The sequence below is a fragment of the Antechinus flavipes genome, chromosome 2 (assembly GCF_016432865.1).
Source record: "Antechinus flavipes isolate AdamAnt ecotype Samford, QLD, Australia chromosome 2, AdamAnt_v2, whole genome shotgun sequence".
Taxonomy (NCBI): Eukaryota; Metazoa; Chordata; class Mammalia; order Dasyuromorphia; family Dasyuridae; genus Antechinus; species Antechinus flavipes.
The window spans coordinates 526879146-526894267 of record NC_067399.1 but is presented as its reverse complement, the minus strand read 5'-3'; the positions used below and the strand labels follow the sequence as shown (position 1 = coordinate 526894267).

General features: G+C 32.6%; 1 protein-coding gene across 1 annotated transcript in view; it reads right to left on the bottom strand.

The window, feature by feature from the left end:
* UNC13C (unc-13 homolog C) overlaps positions 1 to 15122 on the bottom strand; it is a 744392-nt gene that overhangs the window by 143067 nt on the left and 586203 nt on the right. The window contains exons 19-20 of the mRNA XM_051980682.1: positions 1582 to 1708; positions 875 to 971 (exon numbers count right to left, since the gene is read on the bottom strand). Coding sequence (XP_051836642.1) covers positions 875 to 971; positions 1582 to 1708 — 224 coding nt within the window. The remainder of the gene's footprint in view (positions 1 to 874; positions 972 to 1581; positions 1709 to 15122) is intronic.

Below are 15122 nucleotides of genomic sequence, written 5' to 3'. Positions count from 1 at the left end.
AGGGACTTCCCCAAGATCACACAGCCAGTATGTTTTAGAGGCAGAGCCTGAACAAAAGTTTTTCTGACTCTGAATAACTCTGTATTCACTATATTCCATTGCCTTTGTTATTTAATTTTAAAGTAATAGGAGTTGTTCAAACTCATCACTAATCACTTAATTTTAATTCTCCATTATTGCTAGAAGAATTTTTCTCCATGGGGCATCTCTGTAATAATTAAATAACAGTTCTGAAGGGGGAGGGAAACTGTGTTCCCTTTACTGAAACTGTGTTCCCTTTAAGATTATCACTCTGAAACTGTGTTCCCTTTTGATCTGTGATCCCTTTGGAGTCTCCCCCCAGATAAGTTATCTTTCAGGGATGCCAGACTGTTTGATTCAATTAGAAGTCTTGGTCAAAAAGCACCCCTTTAAAGTGTTGTTAATTCCAATTGGAGACCTGGGCCAGATACTGAGAAGCATCCAAGCCTGAGAACCTTGGCTTACTTTTCAATCTGAAACCTGAGCCTCAAAGATCTCTTTTTTTAAGGATAGTTTCTGAACTCACTCTTCGCAGAAGGTCCAGAGCAGTTGCTAGGACCCTGCCCGCTGAGAAGACATTTTCTTGTCAGTGTCAGCCTCCATTTCTCTAATAGGATTTTGCCACTAAAGAAGTCGGTCTCTTAGCACTTCCTATCCAACAATAAACTTTCATTTTTGCTAATTAATATTTCAGGTTCATGCATTCTTTCATGAAGAGCCTCTGTGCTGACCAAAAGGGATTTTAACAAGTCTTTGACTGCTACTAATCTCATCACCACTAACCTCATTAGATCTATTAAAAAAAATATTTTTTGGACAATAACTATTTTGAAGACAGGAAATTAAAACTTACTCCATCTTTTTTGTCTCTTCCTAGAGCACCATGAAGGAACTCCATTGATACATCTTCATTTTCATCAAGCCACTGGATGACAAAAGGCTCAAACCATCTAAAAAAAAAAAACCCAAACCTTATTAACATTGTGGTTGATTTGCACAAAATTAAGTTTTAAGGTTTTTTTAAGGCTGCTTTTTAAAGTATGTTTTTTTTTTATTTTTTAATGAGCACACTCAAAATGAATCCTATTGAAAAAAGTATATATTTATCAAATAGCATTCTACCTCTTCTCTCCATTGGAAAATTTTAATAGATTTTTAAAATAATCTATTTTTTTAATTACTGTGAAAAAGTTTGATTGCTTAAATGCTTTCTTATATGGCAAGTACAATCTGATAAAATAAAGGATTTCATATATGCTCTCTCCAACTCCAGAATAATCTAAATTCTAGCTCTATAGGAATTTAATTCATATTGTTAACAATACATTCAGTTCTTCCCATAAATCTGATCATCACATTTAAATTGAACACATTTAAATGAAAAAGACAAAGCAGAAACAACTATGAAAGACAATCAAATAATTGCTCATATCTAAATATCTAAAATCTCTCCAATCACAAGAATACTATGAGAATGGAAAGTTAATGCTAGAGAACTCAAGTGAACTTAAAGTTTTGTGTACTGAGAATAAAATTTAGGAGTGAAAAATCACTACTTACAAAGAGTATTCAGGAACAGCATCCTTGAAGGCAGAAAGCTCTCGCACATATTCATTATAAAACCATTTTACTTTGAAATGCAAATTCATATAATCGGTACTCTTGCATAACCGCTGCTTTTCATGTTCTATAACAGATAAAATCAAACATTTAATAAAGTTTGGGTTGCAAATAATACTTCTATGTCACAATCTCTGTCTATCACTGCCTCCTTATCCAGAATTTGAAAAGAAACAAATTCATATACTTGATGTAAGGACAAGGTAAATTGTTAAAGTCAGAATCAAAGTATTTGCAAAATGCTGAAATGATCTAAACGTAAAGCGCAACTAACACTGATGTGCCATAACTCAACTACTTTAGTCTCTCGAAATATTGCCATGAAAGGTGATAAGAATAAAAAGAGCAATAACATCCTAAGCCTTTTATATGATCCCTGTCTTCCAGGTTTTTTTATTCCTTTTAGATTGGTACAAAGCACATTAGACAAGAGTTAAGTGTATAATAATGAATAAAACATGAACCAACTTAGAAACCATAATCACTGATAGAAATTGGAGATGTGAATAAGTATTCTCCATTTATCGAGTAAGTCATTTAATACCTAAACAATATGATAGTTTAAGAGAAATCTATCTAACTCTTAAGCCATACTATTTTTCTTTCATACTTAGACTAAGCCAAAAAATATTCTACAGCTATAGAATTTTCAAAATTATCTTTAATTCTAATTTCTACCATCTGAAATACTTTTTTTAGATATCCCAAAATAATTCAGCTTTAAAAAGTGTACTCTAAAGTAATAATAATAATAAAAGATGTTGGAGAAATGGATAAAATATGATGGGCTATCTCATGAACCTCTCATTACAAAAGGTATACTTCCCATGGCCATAATGCTATACTGCTTTAGAAAACACAAACATAATTATCACTAAGAAATTCTGGGGTTCTCTTTTGAGAGTATATTTAGGAAATAGAAATGCTAAAATGTTTTCTTGAGCAAATGCACACAAACACACACACACACACACACACACACACAAAACCCTCAAACAATAGCCCCAAACCAATAACAATTTCAAAACCAAACCAAACCAAAACAAAACAAATCAGTCTACTTTTTTGTCATGTAGATGTGTAAGAAGAATCTAAACTCACTGAGATCAAGGAATGGCTAATTTTTTACTTTGTTTTCCTAGCATCCTTTCTGACAACTAGTAGCTCTTTACATACTTTCTGAATTGAATGGAATGTCTCCTTCTTTGCCACTGCCTACAAGCTTCTCTGCTTCCTTCAAGTCTCAGTTCAAATGCCAAAGGCTACTTATGGTGTAAAAGAAAGACTGCTGGATGTATAGTCAGGAAAATCCAAATTTAAATCTAGCCCCAGTACTTGACAACCAGTAATAGTAATAATATAAACTAAAAATACTAATAAATAATAGTAATAATAGTAGCCCCTGACAGAATTGTTGTGAGGACTAAATGAGAAAATATTTGTTTAAAAAAAAAAGTATTTAGCATAGTGCCTGGCACATAGTAGGAGGAATATAAATGTTTATTTCTCCCTCCTTTAGCTTTCTGGGTGCTACTCATTGCTAATACTTTCTCTTTTGAGATCACATCCTATTAAATATAAAGAGCTTGCATATACATGCATATTAGTATGCAATTCTCCTTATTATAAGGTGAGTCCTTTGAAGTTGGGATGTTTTTCTATTCTTTGTATTCCTGGTACCTAGTCCCGTACCTTTCACACAGTAAGTTCTTAATAAATATTTATTGACTGACACAACTGAATTCTAACCTTCTACTTCCCAGCTAAACTTTATGAGAATGAATTAAATTTCGGTGTTAAATAAGATCTATGTATTATCAATTTAAATCTTTGTTTGAATGCTGAAACAAAGATTAATCCAAATCAATTTATAAAATCAACTAATACAGAAGAGCAGAAGTATAATAATAGAATTTGACACCAAGGTCCATCATAAAGCAAAAAACAAAATGGTAGAATTATAGGTTGCTGATTTCTTTAGTATAAATAATAATTTACATTTTCAGAATTACATGTAAAACAATTTTAACATTCATTTGTTTAAATTTTGAATTCTGAAATCTAAGTATGCCATAACATTCATGAAGAGTAAAATTTTGCTTCCTCATTAACTATTCTAATCCCATCAATTTCTTTTTCTTCTGTTATTGCTATAACTAGCATTTCTAATACAATATTAAATATTAAACCCTGATCTTACTGGTAAGACTTCTAGCTTATATCCATTACAGATTGTTGATTTTTTAAAAATATTTTTTCAATGTTTGCAGCAGCTCTTTTCTTAGTATCTAGAAACTGGGAATTGAATGCATGCCCATCAGTTGGAGAATGGCTGAATAAATTAAAGTATAAGAAAGTTATGGAATATTATTGTTCTGTAAGAAATGACCAGCAGGATGATTTCAGAAAGCCCTGGAGAGACTTATATGAACTGATGCTGAATGAAATGAACAGGACCAGGAGATCATTATATACTTTATCAATAATACTATATGAGGATCAATTCTGATGGATGTGGCCCTCTTTAACAATGAGAGGATCCAAATCAGTTCCAATTGATCAGTAATGAACAGAACCAGCTACATCCAGCAAAAGAACATTGGGAAATTAAGTGTGGACCACAAAATAACATTTACACTCTTTCTGTTATTGTTTGCTTGCATTTTTGTTTTTCTTCTCAGGTTATTTTTACCTTCTTCCTAAATTAGATTTTTCTTGTGCAGCAAGATAACTGTATAAATATGTATACATATATTGTATTTAACATATTCTTTAACATAGTTAACATGTATGGGACTACCTGCCACCTGGGGGCAGGGTGGAGGGAAGGAGGAGAAAAGTTGGAACAGAAGTTTTTGCAAGGGTCAGTGTTGAAAAATTACCCATGCATATGTTTTGTCAATAAAAATCTATAATAAAAAATATTTTTTTCATTGAGCCCCTTCCTTCTTATCCCCTTCTCTTAGGGCCACTTTAGCACACCTCAATAGTGCATCTCAATTCCTAGTGTTAGCAACTTAATGTATCATACTTTTCAGAACAGTTTATATCTTTTTCTTAGAAACATTTAAAAAACTAATGGAGGAAGTTGAGGCATTATTTGGAGGAGCTATTCTAGGAATCCTTTTAATCTCCACCCCTGATTATTCTAGTTTCTTTTATGAGAAACCTGGTGTAAAATAAACATAAACTCTATTTTGAAATAAGGCATGACAATTCCTAGCCTAAAACTCTGGCTTTTTTCCAATCGCCATTTCTTGTTTCTGTTTGTTCTTGGTCATTGGTTCTTGAGAATGAAGTTCCAAGAAAAACAACAATAGTATAGTTCTTTATTCTACATTAGGGGAATTATGGAGACAGTGTCCCCATGATTTGGAAAATCCACATAAAATGTTTTGACCTCTCCTTCCAGAGAAGAAGTCTGAATTATTATATAAAACTAGACATATATTTTGTGTATTTCTCAGTTTCTAACCTTTTTCTGTGGCATCTGCTAATCTTTGTATGTTGTCTGTGACTTCTGCAAAACTCTTCTCAAATTTCCATCAATTTCTTATGCTGACCCACAATATATCAAAACCATAATGGATAAAATCACAATGTGGAAGGGATAACTATAGATCATAAAATATTAAGAAAGGGATTATTAAGCTTTTTGTGTCACTGACCTCTTTGGTAATATAATGAAGCATATGGAACCCATAATAATAGTAATATTATAATTAAAAATGATAATAGTATTATATGATGCTTTAAGATTTGCAAAGTACTTTACAATTATTATTTCATCTTATCATCATAACAATCCTGGAAGGTAAGTGCTATGATTATATTTATTTTACAGAAAAAGAAATTGTGACAGAGAGAGGTTAAGAAATTTACCAGGGATCTTACAGCTAGTGTTTGTATTATATTTAAACAAAGATCTTTCTAAGTCCAACTGCAGTGTTATATCTGCTTAGATACTTAGTTCCCTTCTCATATTAATATTCTTAAATTAACAAGCTACAACAAATACAAAGAATTACAAAAGCAATGAATTATATTGAAATAGTTATTAAAGAATAAGTTCACAAAGCCAGATTAAATGGTTAAGAACCCTCATTTTAGAAAGAGAAATAAATAGGCTCTTGATGTTGTTGTCTAATTTTTTTGAAAGATAAAAAGAGATCAGGTGGGGTGGAACAATTCTTTTTTTTTTTTTTAACTCATCTGGAAAACATTTCTTTCTCTAGACCAATCAGAGTTCACTCCTAAGAAGATCCCTCTCTGAAAAATAAGCAATCAGCTCTGCAAAGATTCTACTAGTGCTTTTGTTAAATCCGATTGCATTGAACAAACCCTGGATTTAACATAGAAAAACAATTCTACTGGGCCCTCCTTTCATAGATAGCCTCCTGGGAACCATTAAGAATTAGACTTTTCCTTTAGCTCTTATGCTTCGCAGAAACTACCAATTTCCATAAATTGTTATTAATAACAATTTCAAACACCACAGACTCCAATGGCAGCCCAAGAGACCAATTGTATCCACTTTCACTTTTTGCTAATTCAACAAAGGATATTTGCAGAGTTATCAGAGATTTCCAAAACTCCATTATATTTACATTTTCAATTAACCTCAGTTAAACTTGTGGGCAGATATCATTTGATCATTTTTTAAAAATTTATTGAAAATTTTGTCTTTCTGATATTTATAGGGAAAATACAAAATCCATCAATAAGCAAGCATGATATTCAATGTGTAAGGTACTGTGCTACTTTGGAGAAACAAAAATAAAAGTCCCTGTCCTCAAGGAACTTAGTTTTTGTCAAAGAAAACATGCTTATTATAATAAGAGATCTCATTGCAGAGTGCCTATATTTTAGGATATCTGGGCACAATCAGGTCAATTTCTCTTATACAATTATATTTAAAATAATATGAAATAAATGCAAGGTTATAGGAAGGTAGAGAGAGAGACACCAATAGCTGGAGGGGGAATAGGAAAGGTTTTGTGTATCAAGCATGAAAATACAAGTGCTATTTGTGCTGAGCCTGGAGGAAATTTAGGAATTCTAGGTGATGGGCATGAATAGGAAGTGAATTATAGGAATGAGGAGGAGGCAACCAGTACAAAGACTCAGAGACTAAGTAGAACAGACTTAAAGCAGTGATAAGAGGTGTAAAGAAAAGATACCCCTTAAAAGATGCTACCTCTGTAGTTAGTCAATGTGAAAATTGGCTCACATGAAAATAAATGATAAAAATGGGAATTAAAATTCTCTGTCCTCTGGAAGCTTAGAAAAAAGTCATAATATGAGTATATCCTAAATAACGAGTTTGGAGACATAGTCATCCTAGAATTATTATATGATTTCTTCCTATAATAGTATTTGAAGTGAGATAATAAAGGACATGGGAAGATTTTTATCTATTTTTGGTAGCTTCAGCCTATCTTTCATGGTAAATCTCAAATTTCCTTTTAACGGATTTTCTTTGCACATAAAGATGGGTCACAGATATTCCTTTGAGAAATGAAAAAAAGGAGTTGGTGGATAGATCTTATAAATAAGTAGGCCCAAAGACTATAAGAAACATTAGTTCATGGGACATTGCATTATCATGTATACAAAAATATTATCATGGAAATCATGAAAATTTATGCATCAATCAGATGCTTAGGATGAAATGGAAGAGAAATCCTTTGAAGGCTTGATGAGATTTGACAAACATCTCAGTATACACTTTGACACTTGGTAACTCCTTACAGAGATGGAAAAAATAACAAAGGGAGAAATACATGAAGAAAACTGGTTCAAGAAAAAGAAATGAGAGTTGATAAATATTTTTAGATTACACAGAAAATGTTTACATAACAAACAGTTTCTTTAAAAAAAAGCAAGAATTGGTTGACACTAGATATAATATCACAAAGAATAAAACTAGTTGCATTTTAGAAGATGACATTTACTAATGACATAGGAGTTATCCCTGAATTGTAATATCACAGATATAAACATAGAAGATGCCTTAGAGGCAATTTATTTATTCCCAAACCTTTATTTTAAAAATAAAGTACAAGCCACAAGACTGAATAGTCAAGACTGATATAGTCAGACTATAATGATAGTTATGATCAAAATGTACAATAAATAAAGGAATAACATTGAGTAAAAGATATGACATAATTTAAGATATCTGATTTTGAGTTACTTTAATATTATTAAAATAAAAATATTAAATATAAAATGGAAGGTACATTGATGCTATAATTATTTTTATCCAGAAGTTATTAGAAATTATAATAATATAAATGAATACAATTAACATTAATTTTCACAAGGAAACAAAATAGCCCAGAAAGCACCTTGGCTAACATCTTTATTTTCTGTATGGTGTGACAAGATGTGCAATACAACTTCCTCCAAAGACTTGAAGATAAATAGCACACAAAAAGCAAAGAAGGAAGGGAAGGGAATAAGCATTTGTAGAGTACCTATTATATGACAGGCACTATCTAAATGATTTATAAAGAGTTAACTAACTTGATCCTCACAACAACTCTTGAAGAAAAGATCCCTGATAAGTAAGGTATTAACTTTACAGTTTTGGAAACTGAGGAAGAGGTTGAGTGATATGCTTAGGATCACATAGCTAGTAAATACTTAAGATTAGACTTGAATTCAGGTCTTCCTGACTCTAGATCCATCACTCTATCCACTTTGTTACCTAGTTGTCCATAATGGAAAATCACATGGTGGGTGATCATAAGCCTACAACATATAGTGAACAAGGAATTCTGAAGAAGATCAGGAGTAAAATTTTCCATTAATGAATTGAATGAAAGAAAGTAAAGAGGGACTAATTATGTGGAAAGATCAAGTGAGGATAAATGCATAGACAGAGCATCCTATTAGTATCTTTGGGCTGCTGGGAAAAAAATGAGGAGGGTCATGAGGAGATTGATTATACCCTATATGGCAAAAGTTAGGGGAGAAAGAATCAGATTGGGAAGCATAGATTATAATCTGATTCTATGGAGTGAATCTTAGCTAATGGGATCTCAGAACCTTTTGAGGAATGCTGTAATTCATACTGTCACTTTCTGGATGATATTTTTATAATAATATCTTTTTATTTTTCAAAATACATGTAAGTTAGTTTTCCACATTCACTCTTACAAAACCTTCTGTTCCAAATTTTTCTCCTTCCCTCTCTTTCTCTCCCCCCTCCTCTAGACAGCAAGTAATCTAATATAGGTTAAATATATACAATTCTTCTAAATATACTTCCACATTTATCATGCTGCACAAGAAAAATCATATGAAAAGGAAAAATGAGAAAGAAGACAAAAAAGCAAACAAACTAACAAAACAACAACAAAAGGTGAAAATACTATACTGTGGCCCACAATCAGTGCCCATAGTTTTTTATCTGGATGCAGATGGCTCTCTCCATCACAAGTCTATTGAAATTGGCTTGAATCACCTCATTGCTGACTTTCTTGCTTTTAATATGATGAAGAAGAAGTAAGTTTGTTCAACTTGCGGGGTTATCAAAATAAAGGGGCAGTATATAATGACCTACGGAACTCTCTTTGATCTATAGATTTTGGGATCACTACTTTGATAGCATCTGGATCTTTTTACTTCTTTCATAATTCTCAAGTTGTATTTTTTTATTGATGTTTTCAGATAAGTGATCCCTGATAAGTAAGGTATTAATTGTACTAACATCCACATACTTTCCCCCACATATCTCTATCACTCTCAAAGAATGGTACCACATATTGCACAGTAAATGCTAAAAGAAGTTTAAAAAATTAAGTTCATTAGCTCTTTTCATTGATATTTTAAATAAATCTTTACTACTTAACAATAAAATGAACAAAATTCAAAAATCAGATTCCAAAACAGGCTACTAATTGCCTTTATTTCTATTCATTATTTTTCATTCAGTGATAGACTAAGTTGACAAAATTGAATCTATCTTATCCAAAGTGAATGATTTTTCTGAATTTACTTAGCCATCATCCTCCTTCTTATTTAATTATGACAACTAAGTTCCTTCTATCTCATTAACTTTAAAAAAACCTTTAATTAGTTCCCCAAACTGCAGTATAATAATTTTGTACAAAATTTAATCTCCTGAATTTCAATGAGCAGTATGAATATTTTACCACTAGAATAAAAATGCTTCATTAAAATTATGAAAGGAAAAAAAGCCTAATGCTGCAGAAGAATGAGAATATTTTACAGTAGGTGGGTGTTTTTTCTAATATTGATTTGGAAATGCATATTTCTCCTTTAAAATTTAAGTTCACTCACATTAAACAGATTTCTTTAATATAAAACAGAAATTTAAAAATTGTAGATTGTATGAATATTGAGAAGAGAAATGTCAACTGCTCCTCTCCAGCATAAAAAGGTAAGTTTGCTTCCACTTCTTCAGCTTCAATGTCCTATTTTCAGAATACAAAATCATTTTATTGCAAGATATTTTTATTCATGTAGTACTTATTTTCCAGTAGTTGATAAACACAAAACTTAGTTTTGGTACTATATTAAGTATTCCACTATGGGTTCATAATAATTTGCTCCATCTTGGGATGGATGTTAAATGCTATGATTGTGCTGAATATTTGTAACACTCATCCTTATACGTGGGAAATAAGATTATTAGGAAGAACTATGTAGGATGTTACTCAGTAGTAGTAAGTAAGTGTTCGTACATATGTGGATATCCTACTAAGTTAAAATACTTTCTGCCAACTGGTTACTCCATTGGTGTATTTAATGAGATATTGGGCTATAAAGCTGAAGGTCATAGATTTGGTTTTTACTCAGGAAAAGTCTGTTCTTTACTAGTCCAATATTCAACTTATTTGGAAAGATTAAATGTTGAGAGGAAAGAATAATATGAATAAACAGTGCATTGAATTTAAAAGAATGAATTTGAGTCAGACAAGATGGATTCAGACCTCAGATCCGCTATTCACTGTATGTCCTTATACAAATTAGTTTCATTCTCTGAACCTTGGTCTCCCTCCTCTATAAAATGAGGAGGTTGGACTAGAGGATGTTAAAGATTTCTTTTAGGTCTAAAATTTCTATGGTTCTAACTAGCATTTAAAAAGAAACACAAGAAAGTAAGCTACTAAAAGGCAGAGACTACTTAATTTTTTCTTCTTAATCTCAATGTCTAGTATAATGCCTTATATATATAATTGGTGTTTTAAAAAGTTAGTTGAATTGAATTTGTTCAATAAGATAAATTCATGCATATGTATCTATGTATCTATATATCTATGTATCTATCTATATAACACAACAAAAACAGTTTAATATTTAGGACACATACACATAAATGCACAAATATATAGTTACAACACAGTATTTATAAATTTCTTGGATTTTGCCCTGTAGGCAGCTCCTTGGTTATGAAGAAAGTGGAGAATTGTTGCCTTTTTTCTATTTAGAAAAATGAAAGTGGGATTGTTAAAACAGATCTTTTAAAGAGAAGGATGGCTTTTGGAAATCTAGAAGGGGAAAAATATTATTAACTTAAAGAATAGACCTACGTGGAAATATGTTTAGAAGAACTGCAACTAAAAAAAAGAACAAACCTAAGAAGGGATAAAGTTGGGGCTCAATAAAAATAAAAAAGTAATGGGAATAGGTACATGAATGGAAAAGGATACAGTATTTTTTTATTCTTGCTTAGTGAAGTATTTTGTTGATTCAAAGGGATTTTATTTATGTTGCCTGTCAGGAGTGATTACAATACCTGCAATAATCTCCCTATGGAGTATACAGGAATCAACCATATTGAAGAAAGAGCTTGATTTTAAACTGGCTCTTTTTTACTCTATTTGGTGATCCTGTTTATTCTGAGCATGGAATTTGGAGAAAGAAAACAAGAATTACAAATTTAGAGCTAGAAAAGACCAAAATAAATCATTTAGTTCAACCTATACAAAAAGGAACCCCTCTTATAATATACCCACAAGCCCATATCTAGATTCCTTTTGAAGATCTCCAAGGAGTAGTGTGGGATCCTACCATCTTTTGAGGCAGTTCACTCCACTTTTGGAGAGCATTAATTGTTAGGAAGCTTTACTTGAAAATAATCCCAGTGCCCCCCTCACCCTTTAAATTATTTTTAAAATTTTCCAGTTATTACTCCTGTTATACTTTAGAACTGACGAGGACTTCTAATTCTTTCTCTACAAAACATCCCTTTTATCACTTGTACGTAGTTATTATATATCTCACCCTAAAATTTTCTTTTCTCTAATTTAAAAGGTCTATTTCTTTAAACAGATCTTAATAGAATACCATCAAGGCCATTTATTTATCACTTAGAACAGAGTCTAGCTGATCCATGCTCTCCTTAAACTGTGCAGGCCAGAAATGAATACAAGAATTCAAATGAGCTCCTATAGAAGCAGAGTAGAGTAGGACTATTACCTCCCTATCACTTGAACTGAACCACTCTAAACACTTAACAATGTAAATATAAAATGTCTTAAATAAAGCCAAATATTAATGATTTTTTTCAGCTTACCCATCACCTTGGATCATTGCTCCCTTCTACTAATGACAGATGAGTGAGAAATCACTAAGTATGTAATAAACCATGACTTAAATCTAGTTGCATCTGAAATAAGGATACTCCATGCTTAGGTGACTAATCTTAGAATAAGTGTATACTTTATGGCTAGCAGAAATGTTTGTACAATGAAGTAATGTACCTACTTCCAAAGTTTCAAAGTACTCTGTAAAAGCCAATTATTATTTCATTTCCAAACAAAACTGCATGGAAAACAAACAATGAGGAGGAAAGCACAACCAACAGTATTTTAAAAACTCAATGCTAAATAACTAAGCAATTGATAATTCTTATTATTATTTCTGGAATTTTTTTTCCTTTAGTAAAGCTGAAAAAAGATGCTCTTATTTAAAAACACAGATGTTGTTCATTTTTTTTTTTTTTTTGTTCTTGAAGAGCACCATGATATCAGGGAAGTGATGTCATTATATGCAAGTTATTGGATTTAAGTGAAGGAGGGCTGTGCAAGGTCACCTGCTTCACTTCCCCTTCCAGAGACATCTGGGTTCAGTGGCAAGATATAGATCAAGACACAAAACAAAATAAAACATAAAACCAAATAGGGATTTTAGACTGAAATACTGATTTTCTTTATACCCATTTTTGTCATTTGAATGATAAACTTTTTCATTTTTCATTCCTTTATTCAAAAAGTATTACCACTCCTTGAGGGCAAAGAATGTTTCTTTTTTGACTTTGACTGAGTTCCCAGAACTCAGCATGATGTCTTGCACACACAACAGACATTTGATATATGCTTGTTGAATTAAATTGAATTCCTTATAATTTTTACCAACAATAACAATGTAAAAACAACTAAGTGCACATTATATATAGTATAAGACATGATTCCTTCCATACAAGACCCTAGAATCAAGTTAGAGGGACAAGATATATACACAAAAAGATAAACAGTTATAGTTTGCAACATATGATAAATGGCAAATCAGAGCTATGGATAATAAATAACTATTATTTATATTATAGTATTATAGAAATTCAGGGGTGAAATTGTAATGTTCTTCTCTAAAATATAATCATTCTCTGGGAGCAGGTATCTTGGGGGGCTTCTGGAGGCAGCTTTAGTTTCAGTTTAGATCAATAATCACCTCAAATAGAGCCAGTAGTTAAAAATCCAAATCCTTTATTGTCTCCTTCAAAATATCCCGGTTAGTTTTCTTATAGGCCTATCTCTCTCCTTGGCTCCTGCCACTAGTCTTTTGCCTCTGCCAGCTTCAGCCTCTCATCCCTCCGAATCCAAAGCCTCCAGCCAGCACAAAGATGGAATATGGAATGAATCTGTCTTGCCTCCGAGAGTGGGATCCTCCTGTCATGGGCTTGTCCTTCTGACTTGTGAATCTCCCGGACTTGTGAATCTCACACTGAATCTTGGCTCTGAATCTCCCGGAGTGAATCCTGACTTGTGAATGTCCCTGAATGCCTATCAATTCCAGTGACTTAGCACCTGGTTTCAAGTTCTGGCCCATAACATGAGATCACTGATGGTTGTGACCACCAAGAAAACACAAACAAGGTGGGGCTTTAAGCAAGATGCCCTAAAGCACCTAAAAAGCCTAGATTTCCATCTTGACTAGACATGGGAGATATGAGCTATAAGGATACTACTCTTTATAGTATATTCATGTTTGGGAGAAGGTTAAAGAGTACAGTGTGAAGAAGAATAGGTTTAGATAAGCAGAGAAATAAGAGTCCTTGGTAGTTAGGGAGAATAGAATGCTCACTAGGGGGTACTAAGTGTTAGGATGTAGCTCTATAAGATACAAAGTAGGGAGTACTAAAAATAACTTCATATACTTCATAGTTATACTTTGGGCTTGCTAGGTGTCTCACAACTTTGGGCAGAACAGGTGGATAATAAATGTTAAATTCATTCTAATACAGATTACCATTGTTGTGTATGAAATCTGAGACCACAAATTGGGGTGGGGTTTATAGAGCAAATAGCTCTGTACACCTTGTTCTTTTGATTAATATTCAAATAATTAAATTACACATATTATTAATACATTCTCTAGCATTTTAAAGTTGAAAGTTTACTTCTTAACAAAAATTTTGCAAGATAGAAAATCAGTTTTCTGAAAATATCTATTAAGTATGAAGGATTCATCTTAAGACCAAGAATATCAGCAAAGGAAATGACTCTGATTATATAAACTTCAAGCAAAAGAAAGATAATTCCTGCTTCCAAGGAATATACATTCCAATGTTTTATGGGGGAATGCAACTTAAAAGAGTGAAGGTGGAGGGAAAGAATACACTCAATTACAGACAGTAAAAGATTTCTGGAAAATCAGTTGTATGTCCCAGGGAGGAACAAAGGAGTGAACATGAATATTCTGGGGAACCTTCCTTAAAAGGGAACATCAGTTGAAGATGGATGTCATCCTGACTTTCTGAACTTCTTTTTTCACCATACTCCAGCAGAAGGCTATTTTTACCAACGCAGTCAATCACTTACCTATTTTCCTCCCTTCCTCTCTCATTCCCCCCTTCCTTCCTTTCCTTCTTTTCTCCCTTTCCTTCCTTCCCTGTCCTTCCCTCCTTCCCTCCTTTCCTTCCTTTTTCTCCTTCCTTCCCTCCCTCACTCCTTTCCCTTTGTGAGGCAATGTGGGTAAATGATTTGCCTAGGGGCACATAGCTAGTAAGTGTTAAGTATCTAAAGTTGGATTTGAACTCAAGTCTTCCTGTCTACAGGTCAGGCCTCTATTCATTGTATCATCTAGCTGCCCTTATCTTTCTTTTCTTGGAAGATCCCTCCACCTTTATAGCCCCTTCTTCCAAGAAATTGTGTCCTATTGGAACTTTCATTTTAAGAAAGGATCTCTAAGCCAGTCACATTCATTCCTTCATTCCTCTCTGGGACTCA